This window comes from Pygocentrus nattereri, chromosome 7 (genome assembly GCF_015220715.1).
Source record: "Pygocentrus nattereri isolate fPygNat1 chromosome 7, fPygNat1.pri, whole genome shotgun sequence".
Lineage (NCBI taxonomy): Eukaryota > Metazoa > Chordata > Actinopteri > Characiformes > Serrasalmidae > Pygocentrus > Pygocentrus nattereri.
In genome coordinates, this window is record NC_051217.1 from 41,842,358 (window position 1) to 41,863,553 (window position 21,196).

The 21,196-nt window shown below is 42.1% G+C and overlaps 1 protein-coding gene across 1 annotated transcript in view; it reads left to right on the forward strand.

The window, feature by feature from the left end:
- Window positions 1-21,196, forward strand: part of LOC108439019 (C-terminal Src kinase) — an 83,415-nt gene that overhangs the window by 51,681 nt on the left and 10,538 nt on the right. The window contains exons 5-7 of the mRNA XM_017717183.2: window positions 11,934-12,153; window positions 15,015-15,108; window positions 15,684-15,749. Of these exons, the coding sequence (XP_017572672.1) occupies window positions 11,934-12,153; window positions 15,015-15,108; window positions 15,684-15,749 (380 nt within the window). The remainder of the gene's footprint in view (window positions 1-11,933; window positions 12,154-15,014; window positions 15,109-15,683; window positions 15,750-21,196) is intronic.

The window sequence follows — 21,196 nt, forward strand, 5'->3', positions numbered from 1 at the left end:
CAGTATGGATTGATTTATTTTCTCTCTCTCAGGCGCTCTGGTTGTAGCTCGCTCACTCTCTCGCTCTCTCTCGCTCTCTCTATCGCTCTGTCTTTTTTTTTATTGCCACCTCTCTTTCTCTTTTCCCCTTTTTCTGGTCTCTTTTTGCAGTTGCTCACTGTGGTTTTTCTGTTTCGTATTCTTTATTCCTACCACTCTTCCTCTTTTTTCCATTGTTTCTCATTCTTGTCGATCCGTCTCCATTGTTTTTTCTGTTTCTTTTTCTTTATTGCTACCACTCTTCTTCGCTTCTTCTTTTTTACCTTCTTTTTCCACCCTCTCTCTCTCTCTCTCTCTCTCTCTCTCTCTCTCTGTGTGTGTGTCTGTCTGTGTGTGTGTGTGTCTCTGTCTCTCACCCCCCGCCCCCTCTGCAAGGCCAGATTTGAATCGGTGTGAGTGATGGTTGAGCTGCATCAGGCGGATGGGAGGAAAAAAGAAACGAGTGAATTATGCAAATGCTCTCTACACACAGAGATAGAGCGAGAGAGGCTCTGCCATCAGACACATCAGATCGTCTCCTTCCCACACCGCCCAGTGCTGCCAGTGCGCAGGTGGCCGTTTTTCTCTAAAAGGCCGGTGATGGACCGAACCCAAATTCATTTCCAAAGGCAAACTCACCCAAAACTCACAGCCACAGAGCAGATTTAGATTCGAAACACTAATGTAATATATAAAAATGTTTATAGTAATACAGTTTATAATGTACTTCACAGAAAATATATTTTAAAATAAAACAAAAATTAAAATAATACAATTAAAATGTATTAAAATTGGTAATGTAATAAAGTAAAAACCTAGTTAAACACTAATCCTGTTTAAATGTGGAACTACATACCAAGACTTCCAGTCATTCCCATGTTTTACCTGATTTTCAGAGCTCTAATATGTGACATACTAATATTCAGAAGCTCCTAGTTAATTTAACGATTTGAGGCCTGTGTTCATTCAGGATTGGCACAGAAGCTTGTGAAAATGAAGGCAGTTTCAGTTTTGGGGAGTTCAGAATGGACACATGACAGTGTTTAAGATGCTGTTCAGGTTTTTGTATAGTTTGTAGCTCTACTGCTGTTTTATAATATCTCTGTTTGGTGCAAACGTGTAAATTTACTCTTCATGTAAACCAGTACTGACGGTTCTGTAGAATCAAGACATTCACCACAATTATCATCATTCATTTAAAAAATACATCGAAAACACAAATGTGACTGTAGGCTTTTACAGGATCGTGAAACAGTACATCTGTTGAAAATAACCTGAGAAATATATTTTGGTTAAAATTTTTTTAAAAGAGCACCGTAATGAACATTTATAATAATCCAATAATTATAATAACCACTTCTAACATACCAAAATTGATCTCATTGAACCACCACAGCCAAATGGATGTATGATGATGCTTTGGTGTTTTTCGTGCCTGTAATGCTGTGGATGAAGGCTCTGCTCTGAGTGGGCTGGACACAAACCGAGAGGAGAACTGAAGGACACGGCTAGCGATGATGCAGCCGTAAAGCGAGAAGTCCTGCTGAGATAATCTCCGTGTCTTAGCTGTCCTGCCGAATGATTGCGCCTTTGTGATTTACTTTTATCTTTTATTTATTTGTTGCATGTGGGTGCAGAGCCTAAGAAAGTGACGACAACTGCACATTTTTGACATTTCTTTCCTGCTTTATTTGACCAGTTGGTTAACTATCAAGCTTTTTATGAGAGTCGAGCACTGGAGCGGGGAAGAACTGATAGCACAACCAGTTCACTGCCTCATGAAGGATCACATATTGATTTTATTTTGCGCTGTTTTTAGAAATACACTGAAGGCAAAAATGTGTATACAATAAAAACAGTACACAATCTTTTAAAGCACATTTTATACTGGAAAAAGCCTGGGAATTCCAGGTAGGCCAAAAATATAAACAAAAGCACTCTTAAAGATGATATTTATGGTTCTTGGCTCATTTTCTGGTGAGCAGAATTAAACATCCTCTTGGACTAAATTTGGCCAGTGGGCCACACTTTAGACAGCTCTGCTTTAATTGGTCTAATTCTTTATATTATGTCAAAATTGTTTAAGCTTTAAAGTTTGTTCATACCAACAGCCTTAAACATGTTTCTTTAGAGAGTTGTCCATTGGAAGGTTCTGTAGAGAACCAAAAGTGGCTCTGCTGTGGCTTTGCTCCAGAGAACCCCTTTATTTTAAAGAGTGTACTTTATTCTATGCCCCATGTGTCAAAAACAAGGTGGCCCGCGACTCAGTCCTATTCAGCCCGTGAAATTATTTAAATTGTCTGTTATTATTAACCCGTTTCACCTTGAAATGCACTACAGTCCCCAGCATGCACTGCAACAAAGTGTGTGTGCACCCATCCTCTTCCCCCAAAGAGAATCTATGGGTCAGCGGTTACACAAAAAGAACAGATACCTGGTGTCTGGTTCAAGCTAATAGGCATTTAAAAAAAAAAAAACTACCTGAAATTTTTTTTGTTGTTGTTAGAATTATTTTTGAATAGTTCTCAATGGATATTTTTGCAGTTTTGGCAATTCTCCCCTATTCTATTATATCATAATCAATTCTTACATTCCAAAATTGATGCAGTTGACAAGCCATATTTACATGCAGCCTAATAATCCGACTAATAGCTCAGTTGGAATAGGAAATCCGTGTATGCACCTCATTCGGAATAGTCTAGTCCGATTGAGGCCATTCAGAACACAATTCCTATCCGATTGAACGAGATGAGTAATCTTGTAAATAATCTGTTAAATAGAAGAATAATAACCATGTAAACGCCTGTATCTCATTGCATTCCCTATTGGAAAGTCTGCTTTGCATGTGTGTCGTGTCATAGCGAAAGTTTATAACCTTCATCGTGGCGGAGCAGAAACTGGTCTGCAGAGAGATGAAGGTTATGCTCTGATCTTTATAAGACTCAAAGTCTCAGAACACAACGACTTCATCTCGGCCTTTTTTAATAAGTCATTTATAAGTCATAATAAGACATGTGAAGGACGTTTACTGAGTCTGACATCATTTTAAGGCAATTAAAAACACAAGCACTGCTCACTGCTGCTCATCTCACTCTGACTGGACCTCTTGTGATGTTTGTTGTTATGGTAGCGTCTACTCTGGTTCTCAACGCATGATCGCCGTTTTGGATTACTTGTAGCGAGCATGTAAGTGAAGATTTTCATTAGATTGAGTAGAGTGAGCATAAACACCTCCGTCTGAATCTGTAATCGGAATGTATTCAATCGGATTGGCAAAAATCTCTGCATGTAAACACAGATATTGATGTGTTTTACCCCCGTAATGTCCAGCTGTAGACGAGGGATCATCTGAAACACCTTCACCTCCCAGAAAGCCTGAAATTCTCCTCAGCTCTGCCCCCTACTGGACAGATCAGAACTTAAGCTCGCCGTGTTTATCAGCGTTCAGCATCAGGAGATCATCAGGAAGAGATGCTGATTTCCTGCTAGCGTCGTCCTTTTGTCTTTGTGTTTTTGTTCTGTCTATGAAACTGTTCTACGCACTCGTCTGTCTGTCTTTTGTTCTTTTTCAGTCTCCCACTCTGTTTCTCTGTTTACGTCGCCCTTCTGTGGAGAAGCTGTCTTTAGTTCTCTCTCTCCCCTTCTTTCTTTCTCTCTTCTCCCTTTCTGTGTATCTCCGTTCCTTCCCTTTCTTTCTCTTCTGTCTTTTCTCGCGCCCCGTCTCTGTTCTCTTCTTTTCATTCTCTCTCTGCCTGTCTCTAGCTTACTATCTCTTTTCTGTATTTCTTTCTTCTCTGCCTCCTCTCCCTCTTTTTTGATTTCTTTCTCTCTCCTCTCTTCTTCTCTCTTTCTCTTTTTCTCTACCCTGCCTTTCTCTCACACCCTTTCTCCCTCTCTCCCTCTTCTTATTCTGTCTCTGCCTCCATCCACTCTTTTCTTTTTTCTCTTTCTCTCTCCCCCACCTTTTTAATCTTTATCTTTTTACCTTTTTATCCTCTCTCCCTTTCTCTTTCCTCTTTCTCGCTCTCTCGCTCTCTCTCTTGCGCTCTCTCTCTCTCTCTCTCTGTTTGTATGTGTTATGGTTCTCGGGTAGCTTTCACTCAGAGATTAGTGCGACTTTACGAGCTGCAGCCACACTGATCTAATCAACTCGAGCCTGCAGTAAGCAGCTTTTCCACAGAGCACCCAGTGTCTGAGCAGCTCCCACACAAACACACTCCGCGCAGCCCGTCTCCAGCTTTAATTACCTTATACTCGGCAGCATTGTCGCTGAAAGATGGGTCATTCTAACAGCTGCATTCTGAAACCAATGCTTCCGTTAATTGCAGTGATTCCAACATTTTTTGTTTGGCTTCCACAGATGCCTCTTCTGTGCTTCTACATAATTGCCATCCTTTCCCGTCGTCTTTCCTTTTCCTCCAAGCCCTTGGCCGCTAAAGAACCAGCCTCTGTGGATTGTTCAGAGCTGAAATGGAATTTTTCTCGCAAGTGGATTCTGAAAGTATTTGATATGATATTCATCCTCAGTCCTCTGAAGCCAGAGAGCGGAAACCCAACAAACAGCAACAAGCAACAGCATCAGTTTAGAAAAAGACCTGCCAATAAACTGACCACTGTGAATGACGGCAGCATCCTAGAACAGTGTGGATAGGGACGAACCTCCTAGAACAGTGTGGATAGGGACGAACCTCCTAGAACAGTGTGGATAGGGACGAACCTCTTAGAACAGCGTGGATAGGGACGAACCTCCTAGAACAGTGTGGATAGGGACGAACCTCCTAGAACAGTGTGGATAGGGACGAACCTCCTAGAACAGTGTGGATAGGGACGAACCTCCTAGAACAGTGTGGATAGGGACGAACCTCTTAGAACAGCATGGATAGGGACGAACCTCCTAGAACAGCGTGGATAGGGACGAACCTCCTAGAACAGCGTGGATAGGGACGAACCTCCTAGAACAGCGTGGATAGGGACGAACCTCCTAGAACAGTGTGGATAGGGACGAACCTCCTAGAACAGCGTGGATAGGGACGAACCTCCTAGAACAGTGTGGATAGGGACGAACCTCCTAGAACAGCGTGGATAGGGACGAACCTCCTAGAACAGTGTGGATAGGGACGAACCTCCTAGAACAGTGTGGATAGGGACGAACCTCCTAGAACAGCGTGGATAGGGACGAACCTCCTAGAACAGTGTGGATAGGGACGAACCTCCTAGAACAGTGTGGATAGGGACGAACCTCCTAGAACAGTGTGGATAGGGACGAACCTCCTAGAACAGTGTGGATAGGGACGAACCTCCTAGAACAGCGTGGATAGGGACGAACATTCTAGAACAGTGTGGATAGGGACGAACCTCCTAGAACAGTGTGGATAGGGACGAACCTCCTAGAACAGTGTGGATAGGGACGAACCTCCTAGAACAGTGTGGATAGGGACGAACAATCTAGAACAGTGTGGATAGGGACGAACATTCTAGAACAGTGTGGATATTGATGCAGCATTCTGGAACGGTGTGGATGATGATGCAGCATTCTAGAACTGTGTAAATGGGAAAAGAGCATTCTAGAACAGTGTAAATATGGAGCATGTTCTAGAACACGGGGAATTGCAAAGAAGTAGTACACTGATTTGAATAGAGCATTATAGAGTGGTGTGAATGGAATGAGCGTTCTAGATCAATCATTTCTGTAATGGAGTCAGTGGAGGTGCAGTGTTCTAGAGCAGTGTAAATAAGGAGATCGTAGAATGTCATGAATTGGGAGGACGTTCTAGATCATTGTGTATAGGTTGAACATTGTAGAACAGGGAATGAAAGGGGAAAACATTCCAGAACCTTGTTTATTGGGAGGACATTTTAGAACAGGATAAATGGCAGAGAACTAGCACAGGGTGAATTTTGAATAAAGTATAAAGCGTCTAGTGCAATTTGAAATGGGCTAGAACATTTTGGAATGGGAGATTACCTTCTAGGACGGTGTGAATGGGGTGGCAATGTTCCTGCAAATATCAGTGAATCCTCCAAGTATGAGGTTGTTATGAAGGCAAAATACGGCAACCCAAGTGTTAAGTAGAGCCACTTTGTCCCTTCAGCAAAAGTCTGACCATCTTGGGAGTCACATTTTATGTCCATTTTACCATCTTGGCTGTAAATATCTAATTATCTGCGCCAATGTACTAGTATAGATTAACACATTTAATATAAACAGAAGCACAGACTTACTTCAGCTTTAAGATTTAGTTCAGCTATAGAATAATTTAATATAAAATGTCTCTCAATGTTCAATTCCCCAGCAGGCACCATTTAAGGTGGAACGGAAAATCCGAATAAGAAGCTGACTTTGCGACTTTAGTGTTTGATAGTTTCTCGTTGCAGATTAAACATGTCAGGAAACCAGCTAGAGTGATTTGTAAATGCAAATAAGTTCATTTGTCTCTTAATTATCAGTGTTCGTCTCAAGTCTTCCTCTTTGCCATTTCGTTAACTACTAGCTAGGCGAGATTGTTATCTGCGCTGCTATGCTGACCAGCAGCCTGTGCACCAGCCTTCTGTGTTAACGGATGAATTAACACTTCTACAATTAATTTCCAGCATTTAAGAACATTTATTGATATAATGATCAGCAGAGCTTTATTTTACTGTAAAGGAGGATTATTTTATTTCCACCTTCTAATTATTTCCAATTTAATTGTACTGTGGAGCCACAACAGAGCAGTAAAAGAGCCGCTTGTTGCCGACCTCTGCCGTAGAGTAGAGTTCCGTATTTGGACATGCTGCCAACAAGGGATGTGCATTCTGATTAATTTTGATATTGAAGTATCCAAAAGAGGTAACAATTTAATATATACTTAAGAAGAAAGAAAAAAGCAGCTACAAAAAGGGAAAATTATTGACTTTGTCCAACATGTTGCGCTGTATACGTAGGGCTTATATTTTAGATGATATGCATTTTTGAGAAAGTCCTTGAGGTTAAAATAAAATTTTTATTTTTTACAATTAAAATATACCCAAGGAAATTGGTGTTTTCAGGTCTGATGGGTGACAAAAACTGTACACTGACCAGTGCAGCGTTGGGTGCTGATGAGGACTCTTTGTCTTCTACATAGTCTTTTCTCCTCCGTGGATGATTTGGCAGTGTTAGCTTGTCAGACGAGTATATTTCAATTACATGTTTCTGGACCTGGCTATCGTCAGCAGGAGTAATTGGCATGGGTAGCAGTGAAACCACACCAGAGCACTGACCGCGTTATCTCTGCATTTTCAGCCACATGCTTGGCAAAGCATCCGTTCATGTTTAGGCGCTTATGTTTCCTAGTAGTAAAGTACAATATCCTTACCTGCACAGCAGCCACATTTTACAGCTCTTCTGAGTTTTGCTGAACTATTGGCCAGAATATTTTTCCCATCTTCATCTGATTTAAATGCAACTAGTACCCAAACAATGATTTTTTTAGTATTTGAATCCTGGCACCTTGAACGGTTAAGTAAGTACTTGAGTTACTGTGAGTAACTTTTAATGCCACCTACAAATGAATGAACATCTTCGGTGATCAGTTGTTGACTATAGAAAAGACCATGTTGATGCGTAATGATAAAGAATCCTATAACTGTGTGATGAATAGCAAAGGGAAAATGCTGTTGTTGCAGCAGCAATGCAAAATAATAATTTGTACAAAATCAAAATTTTCCCGTTTTTCTCCCCCTTATCTCTCATGCAGTTGCTTTATTATTTTTGGAATGCAGCTTTGAGGCTAATGTTGCAGACAAGTAATGGAAACATATACAGCCAAAATTTGCATTGTGCCAACTGCATGCTTAAATCGTCACACACTCATCTCGAATTGACTTGATAATGTGGTTTCTGACGCTGTGAGGCATGCTAGTAGTAGCTGGCATCTTGTGGTGTTAATTTTGATAGATCGTAGTGTGAAACCACATTACCAAGTCTATTTAAGATTACTTGAGCTTTCATTAAGATTAGATTCTTTTGGCAAAAAAGGGAAGGTGTTAAATCTGGACATGCAAGTTGCATCTCCCCACTAGCGATACTGCAGTCCACCCATTTCTGGCTTTAACATACCACTCTTCTGTCTTTGCCTCTGCAGGATTGACACGGTAACTTAATCTGACGTTTCTGACACTCTGCAGCGCGAACTGCTTTGAGCTCTGCTGTGTTCCATTTAAAACATGATCTGAGACAGAGAAACGAGCGAGCCTGTGAGAGAGAGAGATTTTTGATGCTTTGAGTGAAGAATCACATTTGCATATTTGTTGAACTCAAACAAGTTCCTCATATGTTGCGTCTTCATGTCTCTCTCTTTTGAATTTATTTCACATGAGTGTGTGGAGCAGAATGTAATGGATAGTTATGTCACCTAAAACTCCTGAGAATATTGAACAGGAGCTCTAATTTAGGCGTCCCTGTTAAATATAAAATCAGCTAACTTCCTGTTAGTGGGTTGTGTGAGTGTGTGGGCGTCAAAAAGTACTGCTTCCTGTTGTTTCCAGCCACAAGCTTGGTCTGCCGGACCTAAAATAAAACTGCTAAAAGCCATAAAATATTCTCTTTGTGGCTTTATTGTCCGGTATGAACATATTCCGGACACAAAGTTGTCACATTAGCGCTGCTTCACTCAGATGTTTAAAGCTCATTTTTTTTCTGCAGTCCTGCTTCTTCCGCACGGCGTTTCCAATCATCAGTACACAGATCTGAGGGTAAAGATTCACGATGCCATTTCTTCTGAATGAAATCTAAAAAGTCAGAGAGTTCCTGTTCTAAAATCTGGCTGATCCACATTGTAAGCCTGAATACATCGGGGCATATTCTGAATCAGTTCCAACCAATTAAATGATTGTTAAATCAAAGGATTCAAATATATATATATATATATATATATATATATATATATATATATATATATATATATATATACTGCTCAATAAAATTATGGGAACACTCAAATAACACATCCTAGATCCAAATGAATGAAATATTCTCATTGAATACTTTGTTCTGTACAAAGGTGAATGTGCTGACAACAAAATCACACAAAAATCATCAATGGAAATCAAATTTATTAACCAGTGCAGGCCTGGATTTGGAGTCACACACAAAATTAAAGTGGAAAAACACACGACAGGCTGATCCAACTTTGATGTGATGTCCTTAAAACAAGTCAAAATGAGGCTCAGTATTGTGTGCGGCCTCCACGTGCCTGTATGACCTCCCTACAACGCCTGGGCATGCTCCTGATAAGGTGGCGGATGGTCTCCTGAGGGATCTCCTCCCAGACCTGGACTAAAGCAACTCCTGGACAGTCTGTGGTGGATGGAGCGAGACATGATGTCCCAGATGTGCTCCATCGGATTCAGGTCTGGGGAACGGGCAGGCCAGTCCATAGCTTCAATGCCTTCATCTTGCAGGAACTGCTGACACACTGCAGCCACATGAGGTCTAGCATTATCCTGCATTAGGAGGAACCCAGGGACAACCGCACCAGCATATGGTCTCACAAGGGGTCTGAGGATCTCATCTCGGTACCTAATGGCAGTCAGGCTACCTCTAGCGAGCACGTGGAGGGCTGTGCGGCCCTCCAAAGAAATGCCACCCCACACTGTTACTGACCCACTGCCAAACCGGTCATGCTGAACAATGTTGCAGGCAGCAGATCGCTCTCCACGGCGTCTCCAGACTCTGTCACGTCTGTCACATGTGCTCAGTGTGAACCTGCTTTCATCTGTGAAGAGCACAGGGCGCCAGTGCCGAATTTGCCAATCCTGGTGTTCTCTGGCAAATGCCAAGCGTCCTGCATGGTGTCGGGCTGTGAGCACAACCCCCATCTGTGGACGTCGGGCCCTCATACCATCCTCATGGAGTCGGTTTCTAACCGTTTGTGCAAACACATGCACATTTGTGGCCTGCTGGAGGTCATTTTGCATGGCTCTGTTCCTCCTTGCACAAAGGCAGAGAGCAGCCAGAGAGCAGAAAGGCACTGAGAAGTGGTCTGTGGTCCCACCTGCAGAACCACTCCTTTATTGAGTGTGTCTTGCTAATTGCCAACGATTTCCACCTGTTGTCTATTCCATTTGCACAACAGCTGTGAAATTGATTGTCAGTGTTGCTTCCTAAGTGGACAGTTTGATTTCACAGAAGTTTGATTTACTTGGAGTTATATTGTGTTGTTTAATTGTTCCCTTTATTTTTTTGAGCAGTGTGTGTATATATATATATATATATATATATTGCAATTAATGCCATTTTTTTCTTATTGACTTAAATTTGAAATACTGTTTTCCATTTTAAAAACAGTGCATGTTATAGTTATGTGAGTGGACCAAACAGGCTTCATCAGAATATATTGATTACTTAATAGTTCAGTAACATGGTTTTCATAGAGCGAACACATTTGCCCGTTTTCATCACCGACGTCCAGAAAATGTCCTCAAGCAAAGGTCCCGAACGTCATAATGTCTAACTTGTATCAGGATTCAGTGCCATATAGTGTTTACTGAAGTATTCTAGCAGGAATATCAACATCTTATACAGTCAACAGCTGAATATCAAATCAAATAAAGTCCAATTCAGTGATATTTCAGCAATATTTATTGTCAGTTTTCTCTTTTTGGAGCACAACATGTGAAATAACTTCTGACTCACTTTCTTCTCTGACTGCTGTCTCTCGCATTGTCCCTCGCCAGCGTGTGCGTCACTTCCTCGAGTCTCGGTGCTCATCGTAATGCACGGATGTGATTGGCTGAGTAGTGTCATGTGATATTTACAGTGCATGCGATTGGTCTGCGAGTCCCCCGAGCTGCTAAACCGGTACAGCAAAGGCTAGAAAACATACACTGATTGAAACAGGACCACCTCGAAGAAACTAAATAATTCTACATAGTTTATCGGTTGTAGGTCCAGGTTCGCATAGGACAGCGTCTGGGTCCAGACACGGACCGTGGTCCGCCTATTAGTGACTTCTAACATAGATGGTTACTGGTTCTAACTCGGGCGCAGTTGTTGCCTGTCAATCTCGTTCATACTTTCCACATTGCTGTTGCTTTGCAGTCGCTTGATGTATCCATAGGACTCCCGTGGGCACTGTCCACTGTAGTCTCCTGGAGGTATCGCTTTACAATGCACCTAAAAGCTGTATTGAAATGAGCAGACTACAGTCTCAGATACTGTCATGGAGACATACAGAACAGTGACGCTGATGGTTACGTTAGCTTTGACATGCCTAGTAAACACATAAGGAGCAACTATGTAGCTTGGCAACCACAGCCTACACAAACTACACTGCTTTGCAGATAGGATTACTAATGCATTAAATTATATATTTAATGAATTAATAAAAGTGTGTTTCCCAACACCGCCCTGTAGCTGTAATTGATTTACTGTTACACAGAGCCTCTCAGGACCTTTTGCTTTCATGTAAATGTGGAATTTATCTGAAAACACTGCTCTCATGCTCTGCTGTTTCATTTTCAATTCAAATAAATGCTGCTGTTGTTTTTTGTGAGCATTTTAAGCAGGACAGTTGGATTTGTGTTCTGAATATGGGTAAAAAGAAAGATGCAAAGCAGTAACTTGTATAGCAGAGTGGAAAATGCTCTTCATATTTTTGTTGTGGTGGAATTATAGTGGTCCATTTGTCACAAAAAGTGACAATCGGCTCCCAATAAAGGCAAAGCAGTATTGTATACTATGATAACTGCTGAAAAACATTGCTGCTTTGAAATGTGAATATTGGCTAAAGTGTTATAGATGCTGTGGTTTTAATCTGGCCTGTCTGTGGTAAACTGGTTAGTGATATCCTGTATCAGTTGGCCAGTCAGTCCTTAGAATTGACCAAGAACTGCAGTGTCTTCTCTGACTGTCTCTCTTTCTCTGTTTGTCTCTCCATCTTTTCTCCCTGTAGATGGTTCCACGGTAAAATCACACGAGATCAAGCGGAGCGGCTGCTCTACCCACCCGAGACGGGGCTGTTTCTGGTGCGCGAGAGCACAAACTATCCCGGAGACTACACGCTGTGTGTGAGTTGCGAGGGCAAGGTGGAACACTACCGCATCATCTACCACAACGGCAAGCTTTCCATCGACGAGGAGGAGTACTTCGAGAACCTCATGCAGCTGGTGGAGGTGAGGAGCATGTTTTTCTTCTTCTCTTTCTTAGGCGAGCATTTATCTGCATAAACATAATGAGCTGACCGGGTGTCCACTGTACCCTTTGTGAATTTTGTCCATTCCAGCTTGTTCATAAACCACAGAAAAACTAAATGTAAGATGTGTGTCGTGTATCATAAAGTGCTTCCAAGTGAAGATGTTCGATTCTGTATTTAGTATTCAGAAGCTTTGTAGTTTTCAAGCCATAAAAATTATGGCCTCAGAAAAGCCCTTTAAAAACAGCTATTGTAAATACATAAAAAAAAAATAGCTCTTTTGGTTGAATATGTCATAAATTCATGTTAGGCAACCAAAGCACCTCATTTCAGAGCACCATTCATTGTGAATAGGTGAAATATAAAATAAAAGCTCTCAGTGCAGGACGATAAGAGGTTGGTGCACCACAGAAGCACAACAAGCCCAGGAAGCAGTGGGGGTTAGGTGCCTTGCTCAGGGGCACTTCAGTCACGTACTGTCGGGATCAAACCGGCAACCTTCCGGTCACAAGGCTGGTCCCCTAACCTCCAACTCATGATTGTCCCCGGAGCTGTAAAGGTAAAATATATTAGGCGCTATAAAGGTAAAATCATCGATGTGCAGCCAAGCATATATAAATAACTGTCACGAGGGAAAATAACCCACGGCACTCTGTCTTTGAGAGGATATGAAAGACTTTATTAACAAATAGTAAAGCTTACAAAGTAAAAAGATAATATCGACGTGTTGCAGCCTACACACACAGAATGGCAAATCAGGTTTTTCGTGACCCCCTGCAGCATTCATTGATTAAAATTCTTGTTTTTAATGATTATTTTGAGTACTTGAGTTCAAAACACCAAATAGTATTTGGTGCCTGTAATTTGCAGTTCGGGCCAGCCCTACATCTCTCACACCGAGTCTGAAATATATATGGGACATGCTCCTCTGAGGTTCCATGTGCTTACAGGAGCAGGACAGATACACTCTATATAAGCATTAAATTTGCAATTAGGCCAGTTCACTCCCTGCTTAGAAATGCTGTTTGGTTATGTTGTGCTGTCTCTGCCTCAGAATGTTGTCCACACTGTTCTTTATCCATCTCCCTTGAGAAGCTGTGTGTGTGTGTGTGTGTGTGTGTGTGTGTTGTGTGTGTGTGTGTGTGTGTGTGTGTGTGTGTGTGTGTGTGTGTGTGTGTGTTCCTCTTGCCCTTTCTGCATTTCAGCCTGGAACAGAATTCCACACATACTTTTTCTTTCTTTCTTTTTTGTTTTGTTTTGTTTTGTCTCCCCCCGCCCCCTCCTTTCGGCTGCCTGTCACAGCAGGCCATTCTCATGCTCTCCTAATTGCCATCACAGTAAACAATGCAGCACAAGCTGCCTTGTCTGTGACGAGAGCCGTCTTTTGGGACATATTTAGCTTATTCCCTCAGCAGGACTGAGCTTTGAGCGTTTGTTTTTGTCAAAAACAGCTCATGCAGACTTTTCTATCGGAGTTTTATATGTGAAGTGCATGTGCACAAAACACAACGTCTTGTGATATTGCATAAAGATAGCTCGACTGGAATGTTGTTAAGCATGTGGAAGCATGCATGTGTATCAGTCACTAGGCACTGTTCTTCTACTGCCCCCTGCTGGCGGCTTGAAACTGCATTTAAAATTTGCAGCAGAATAGAGACAGGCAGGTAAGGTGCTTCGTGATCTAGTGGTTTCCCTGCTATAACTCGCCTGATTTGACATATTAGTGAGTAAAGTCCATAAGTTGAATCGGGTATGGCAGACATTAAAGGGCTGAGTGCTTTTGCGCTTCGAGTTTTAGTATTGTGAATATTTCCTTTCTCTGTAGGTTGGTTTAAAACTCCCAGGAAAAGGCCCTGCTTTTATATAGATATTGGCTGTACCTATTAGGGATGCACAATAGGCTCAGCATACTATTATTTTTCATATGTTAATGCAACACTTCAGTTGCTCACTCTCAAAACGGCATTATTTAGCATATTAGTTTCATGGTAGTTAATAAAAAAGAGTATTATGATATGTATTATCTACTATACTACTGTTATTTAGTAACTACTCTGAAATTAGGTTGCTAAATAATATGCAAGTTATGTCATTTCTACTGTACTACTATACCTCTCTGTAGTTTAAGGGGTTAGCATTATATTGGCCAGTAGTACTGTCACTTGCTCTTTAAGGGGAATTCCACCAGTTTTCAGTTTCTGCATAATTTAATGGCTAAGCTGTAAAAGTAATTCACAGTCATTTGATGTAAAATGCTCCACTCTAGCGAAAGCAACTGAGTCATAATTGTTCACAGTGGTGCTGATGGACATCCGATGTCTGAAATATGTCTGTTTTAATGCCTCTAAAAGCTCTCTCAGAGAAAGATATTACAGGTAGTGTTACAGATATGCTGCCTGATACCTGAGCCATTGTTTTATAACAGTTCTGAGATAAAGGTTTGGCCTCAAACCTGTTTTCTTTAAACAGTCCTTGAGCAAGACACCTAACCCCCAACTGCTCCCCAGGCGCTGTGGATTGGGCTGCCAACCGCTCCGGGCAAGTGTGCTCACTGCCCCCTAGTGTGTGTGTGGCGTTTCACTTCACGGATGGGTTAAATGCAGAGGTGAAATTTCCCTGTTGTGGGACTAAAAAGGGTCTCTTAATCTTTCACAATACAGACATGGTTACTTTCATCACCACCAACAAATCATAAGGTAGTAATTTTGTGCGCCATTTCACATCAGAACCCACCAAATGGCTTTATTTATATCTTAATTGCTGAATTATGCAGTAATTATGCAAAAGTATTGTAATTCCTATTGGACCAAAATGTGTATTTTCCTGTATATTTGTTGTCAGCATTACACCAAAGATGCGGATGGACTGTGTACTCGACTGATCAAGCCAAAGCTGATGGAGGGGACGGTAGCAGCGCAGGATGAATTCTCCAGGAGTGAGTTGGCCACTCAGACACACGTTCTCTTTGTCAGACACAAGCTCACTAAAATCTTTAGATAACAGGCTCTAAAATCTCAACTGGACCCAAAAAGGAAATCAGTGCTGCTTTATGTTTAGACTTGTGAGTTCCTGCTTTTTATTTTTTGTTGAAAACTCAGTGGCATTTGAAAAGTCACGGTTCATAAGAATCGAATCCGCCAGCAAAGCGCTGTTTAACTGGTTGTTTCATTCTTCACAATGTAAATGTATATTTGCCAGTATTACCTGTTTTTGAAATGTTTAAATCAGCCAACAGTTTTTATGTGGGCCTTAACTTTACATCAAACACCCACCCCACACCAGTCCCTCTCCTCTAAAACATTTTAAAAATGGCACTGAATACAGATCTGTTTATCAAATCAAGTTTATTATTTGTTACAGCCCTGAATACATCAAATTTGCCTTTTTTCATGCTTCTCAGAGCTCATTAAAGTACTGGTGAATAGTTGAAAAGTATCAGGTGTGTTAAGCTGGGACAGCGTTTTAAAGCAGCTCTTTGGCTGTTCTAACCCTCCTGTCTGATCTCTATAGGTGGCTGGGCTCTAAACATGAAGGAGCTGAAGCTGATACAGACCATCGGCAAAGGAGAGTTTGGAGGTACATGACGTGTTTGTGCAGCCTATGTAGCTGTAAAAATGCATCTTTGGAAGCGACTATGGAAGAATTAAATTTTCTTGTATATGTGGATGTTCAATAATGACAACAAAAGCTCAGGACATGTATACATTTAATAACTGAATTGAATTGAACTGAAATTATTATTATTATTATTATTATTATTACATCATTATAATAGTTGTTGATTTGTTGTTGTTACAACCATTCTGAATTATTAGTACACATTTTGTAATAATTCTTCTTCTTCTTATTATTATTATTATTATTATTATTATTATTATTACTACTACTACTACTATTAATGGTAGTTGGAGTAGTAGTTTTTACAGGTTTGCATAAATTCAGATTTTTTTTTTGTCTGTTTTAAAATACACACACACACACACACACACACATATATATATATATATATATATATATATATATATATGTGTGTGTGTGTGTGTGTGTGTGTGTGTGTGTGTATTTTAAAACAGACAAAAAAAATCTGAATTTATGCAAACCTGTAAAAACTACTACTCCAACTACTCCATATATATATATATATATATATAGACTGAAAGAAAATCACTAATAATTATTATTTTCATAGCATATTTTATTAAAATGCTGAACCTACCCAGTCTGGCAACCCTGGACAGGTTGCCGGATCTGGCTAAACAGCAAAGAGCGGTCTTGGAGAGAAACAGCATCTTTTATAAGAAAGCTCCTTTTTGGTCAGCTCCAGACAGTAAACGGGCGAGTAGTCAAGGTTTTTAGGGGTCCTTAACTGCTTTATAGCTTTATATGCTTTATATGGTCTTTACTGCCCATTTCGGTTTGAATCATTTTCCTGCAGCCAGCCAGCACGCGCTCATTTGTTCTCAGTAATAAAGGCAGCTGGGAGCATGCTAGCTAGCTTGCAGTCTGGAGTAATGGGGAGCATCTTTGGACTTCGCCTGAAATTTAGACTGATCTTAAATCTTCACCTTGATGGACCAAAGTTTGTTCCTCTGCAGGATTGTGGGGATTTTTAATATCTTTTTTGCTTTCAGATACTTATGTTATTAAATTTATTGAATATTTGTCACAGCCCTACATGAATCATGCATAGATAATCTCTCAGCTCCATAAATTTAGGACTGTTTATATTATCAATTGTAATAATATTCTTTTGATGTGTGTGCTTTTTTTTTTTTGGCAAAAATGAAATTCTCAGGCTGTGTTATGAGGCTGTGAAATTCTCTGGCTGTGTTATTGTGAGGCTGTGAAATTCTCAGGCTGTGTTATTGTGAGGCTGTGAAATTCTCAGGCTGTGTTATTGTGAGGCTGTGAAATTCTCAGGCTGGTTCATTGTGAGGCTGTGAAATTCTCTGGCTGTGTTATTGTGAGGCTGTGAAATTCTCAGGCCGGTTCATTGTGAGGCTGTGAAATTCTCAGGCCGGTTTATTGTGAGGCTGTGAAATTCTCAGGCTGTGTTATTGTGAGGCTGTGAAATTCTCAGGCTGTGTTATTGTGAGGCTGTGAAATTCTCAGGCTGTGTTATTGTGAGGCTGTGAAATTCTCAGGCTGGTTTATTGTGAGGCTGTGAAATTCTCAGGCTGGTTTATTGTGAGGCTGTGAAATTCTCAGGCTGTGTTATTGTGAGGCTGTGAAATTCTCAGGCCGGTTCATTGTGAGGCTGTGAAATTCTCAGGCTGGTTCATTGTGAGGCTGTGAAATTCTCAGGCTGGTTCATTGTGAGGCTGTGAAATTCTCAGGCTGGTTCATTGTGAGGCTGTGAAATTCTCAGGCTGTGTTATTGTGAGGCTGTGAAATTCTCAGGCTGGTTCATTGTGAGGCTGTGAAATTCTCTGGCTGTGTTATTGTGAGGCTGTGAAATTCTCAGGCCGGTTCATTGTGAGGCTGTGAAATTCTCAGGCCGGTTTATTGTGAGGCTGTGAAATTCTCAGGCTGTGTTATTGTGAGGCTGTGAAATTCTCAGGCTGTGTTATTGTGAGGCTGTGAAATTCTCAGGCTGTGTTATTGTGAGGCTGTGAAATTCTCAGGCTGGTTTATTGTGAGGCTGTGAAATTCTCAGGCTGGTTTATTGTGAGGCTGTGAAATTCTCAGGCTGTGTTATTGTGAGGCTGTGAAATTCTCAGGCCGGTTCATTGTGAGGCTGTGAAATTCTCAGGCTGGTTCATTGTGAGGCTGTGAAATTCTCAGGCTGGTTCATTGTGAGGCTGTGAAATTCTCAGGCTGGTTCATTGTGAGGCTGTGAAATTCTCAGGCCGGTTTATTGTGAGGCTGTGAAATTCTCAGGCTGTGTTATTGTGAGGCTGTGAAATTCTCAGGCCGGTTCATTGTGAGGCTGTGAAATTCTCAGGCCGGTTTATTGTGAGGCTGTGAAATTCTCAGGCTGTGTTATTGTGAGGCTGTGAAATTCTCAGTGTGGTTTATTGTGAGGCTGTGAAATTCCCTGGCTGTGTTATTGTGAGGCTGTGAAATTCTCAGGCCGGTTCATTGTGAGGCTGTGAAATTCCCTGGCTGTGTTATTGTGAGGCTGTGAAATTCTCAGGCCGGTTTATTGTGAGGCTGTGAAATTCTCAGGCTGTGTTATCGTGAGGCTGTGAAATTCTCAGGCCGGTTCATTGTGAGGCTGTGAAATTCCCTGGCTGTGTTATTGTGAGGCTGTGAAATTCTCAGGCCGGTTCATTGTGAGGCTGTGAAATTCCCTGGCTGTGTTATTGTGAGGCTGTGAAATTCTCAGGCCGGTTCATTGTGAGGCTGTGAAATTCTCAGGCTGGTTCATTGTGAGGCTGTGAAATTCTCAGGCTGGTTCATTGTGAGGCTGTGAAATTCTCAGGCCGGTTTATTGTGAGGCTGTGAAATTCTCAGGCTGTGTTATTGTGAGGCTGTGAAATTCTCAGGCCGGTTCATTGTGAGGCTGTGAAATTCTCAGGCCGGTTTATTGTGAGGCTGTGAAATTCTCAGGCTGTGTTATTGTGAGGCTGTGAAATTCTCAGTGTGGTTTATTGTGAGGCTGTGAAATTCCCTGGCTGTGTTATTGTGAGGCTGTGAAATTCTCAGGCCGGTTCATTGTGAGGCTGTGAAATTCCCTGGCTGTGTTATTGTGAGGCTGTGAAATTCTCAGGCCGGTTTATTGTGAGGCTGTGAAATTCTCAGGCTGTGTTATCGTGAGGCTGTGAAATCCTCAGGCCGGTTCATTGTGAGGCTGTGAAATTCTCAGGCCGGTTCATTGTGAGGCTGTGAAATTCTCAGGCCGGTTCATTGTGAGGCTGTGAAATTCTCAGGCTGTGTTATTGTGAGGCTGTGAAATTCTCAGGCCGGTTTATTGTGAGGCTGTGAAATTCTCAGGCTGTGTTATTGTGAGGCTGTGAAATTCTCAGGCCGGTTCATTGTGAGGCTGTGAAATTCCGAGGCTGTGAAATTCTCAGGCCGGTTCATTGTGAGGCTGTGAAATTCCCTGGCTGTGTTATTGTGAGGCTGTGAAATTCTCAGGCCGGTTCATTGTGAGGCTGTGAAATTCCCTGGCTGTGTTATTGTGAGGCTGTGAAATTCTCAGGCCGGTTCATTGTGAGGCTGTGAAATTCCCTGGCTGTGTTATTGTGAGGCTGTGAAATTCTCAGGCCGGTTCATTGTGAGGCTGTGAAATTCCCTGGCTGTGTTATTGTGAGGCTGTGAAATTCTCAGGCTGTGTTATTGTGAGGCTGTGAAATTCTCAGGCTGTGTTATTGTGAGGCTGTGAAATTCTCAGGCTGTGTTATTGTGCGGCTGTGAAATTCTCAGGCTGGTTCATTGTGAGGCTGTGAAATTCTCAGGCTGGTTCATTGTGAGGCTGTGAAATTCTCAGGCCGGTTTGTTGTGAGGCTGTGAAATTCTCAGGCCGGTTCGTTGTGAGGCTGTGAAATTCTCAGTGTGGTTTATTGTGCGGCTGTGAAATTCTCAGGCTGGTTAATTTTGAGGCTGTGAAATTCTCAGGCCGGTTCATTGTGAGGCTGTGAAATTCTCACGCCGGTTCATTGTGAGGCTGTGAAGTTCTCAGGCTGGTTTGTTGTGCGGCTGTGAAATTCTCACGCCGGTTCATTGTGAGGCTGTGAAGTTCTCAGGCTGGTTTGTTGTGCGGCTGTGAAATTCTCAGGCCGGTTCATTGTGCGGCTGTGAAATTCTCACGCCGGTTCATTGTGCGGCTGTGAAATTCTCACGCCGGTTCATTGTGCGGCTGTGAAATCCTCACGCCGGTTCATTGTGAGGCTGTGAAATTCTCAGGCTGTGTTATTGTGAGGCTGTGAAATTCTCAGGCCGGTTTATTGTGAGGCTGTGAAATTCTCAGGCTGGTTCATTGTGAGGCTGTGAAATTCTCTGGCTGTGTTATTGTGAGGCTGTGAAATTCTCAGGCCAGTTCATTGTGAGGCTGTGAAATTCTCTGGCTGTGTTATTGTGAGGCTGTGAAATTCTCAGGCTGGTTCATTGTGAGGCTGTGAAATTCTCAGGCCGGTTCATTGTGAGGCTGTGAAATTCTCAGGCCGGTTTGTTGTGAGGCTGTGAAATTCTCAGGCCGGTTCGTTGTGAGGCTGTGAAATTCTCAGTGTGGTTTATTGTGCGGCTGTGAAATTCTCAGGCTGGTTCATTTTGAGGCTGTGAAATTCTCAGGCCGGTTCATTGTGAGGCTGTGAAGTTCTCACGCCGGTTCATTGTGCGGCTGTGAAATTCTCAGGCTGGTTCATTGTGAGGCTGTGAAATTCCCTGGCTGTGTTATTGTGAGGCTGTGAAATTCTCAGGCCGGTTCATTGTGAGGCTGTGAAATTCTCAGGCTGGTTCATTGTGAGGCTGTGAAATTCTCAGGCTGGTTCATTGTGAGGCTGTGAAATTCTCAGGCCGGTTTATTGTGAGGCTGTGAAATTCTCAGGCTGTGTTATTGTGAGGCTGTGAAATTCTCAGGCCGGTTCATTGTGAGGCTGTGAAATTCTCAGGCCGGTTTATTGTGAGGCTGTGAAATTCTCAGGCTGTGTTATTGTGAGGCTGTGAAATTCTCAGTGTGGTTTATTGTGAGGCTGTGAAATTCCCTGGCTGTGTTATTGTGAGGCTGTGAAATTCTCAGGCCGGTTCATTGTGAGGCTGTGAAATTCCCTGGCTGTGTTATTGTGAGGCTGTGAAATTCTCAGGCCGGTTTATTGTGAGGCTGTGAAATTCTCAGGCTGTGTTATCGTGAGGCTGTGAAATCCTCAGGCCGGTTCATTGTGAGGCTGTGAAATTCTCAGGCCGGTTCATTGTGAGGCTGTGAAATTCTCAGGCCGGTTCATTGTGAGGCTGTGAAATTCTCAGGCTGTGTTATTGTGAGGCTGTGAAATTCTCAGGCCGGTTTATTGTGAGGCTGTGAAATTCTCAGGCTGTGTTATTGTGAGGCTGTGAAATTCTCAGGCCGGTTCATTGTGAGGCTGTGA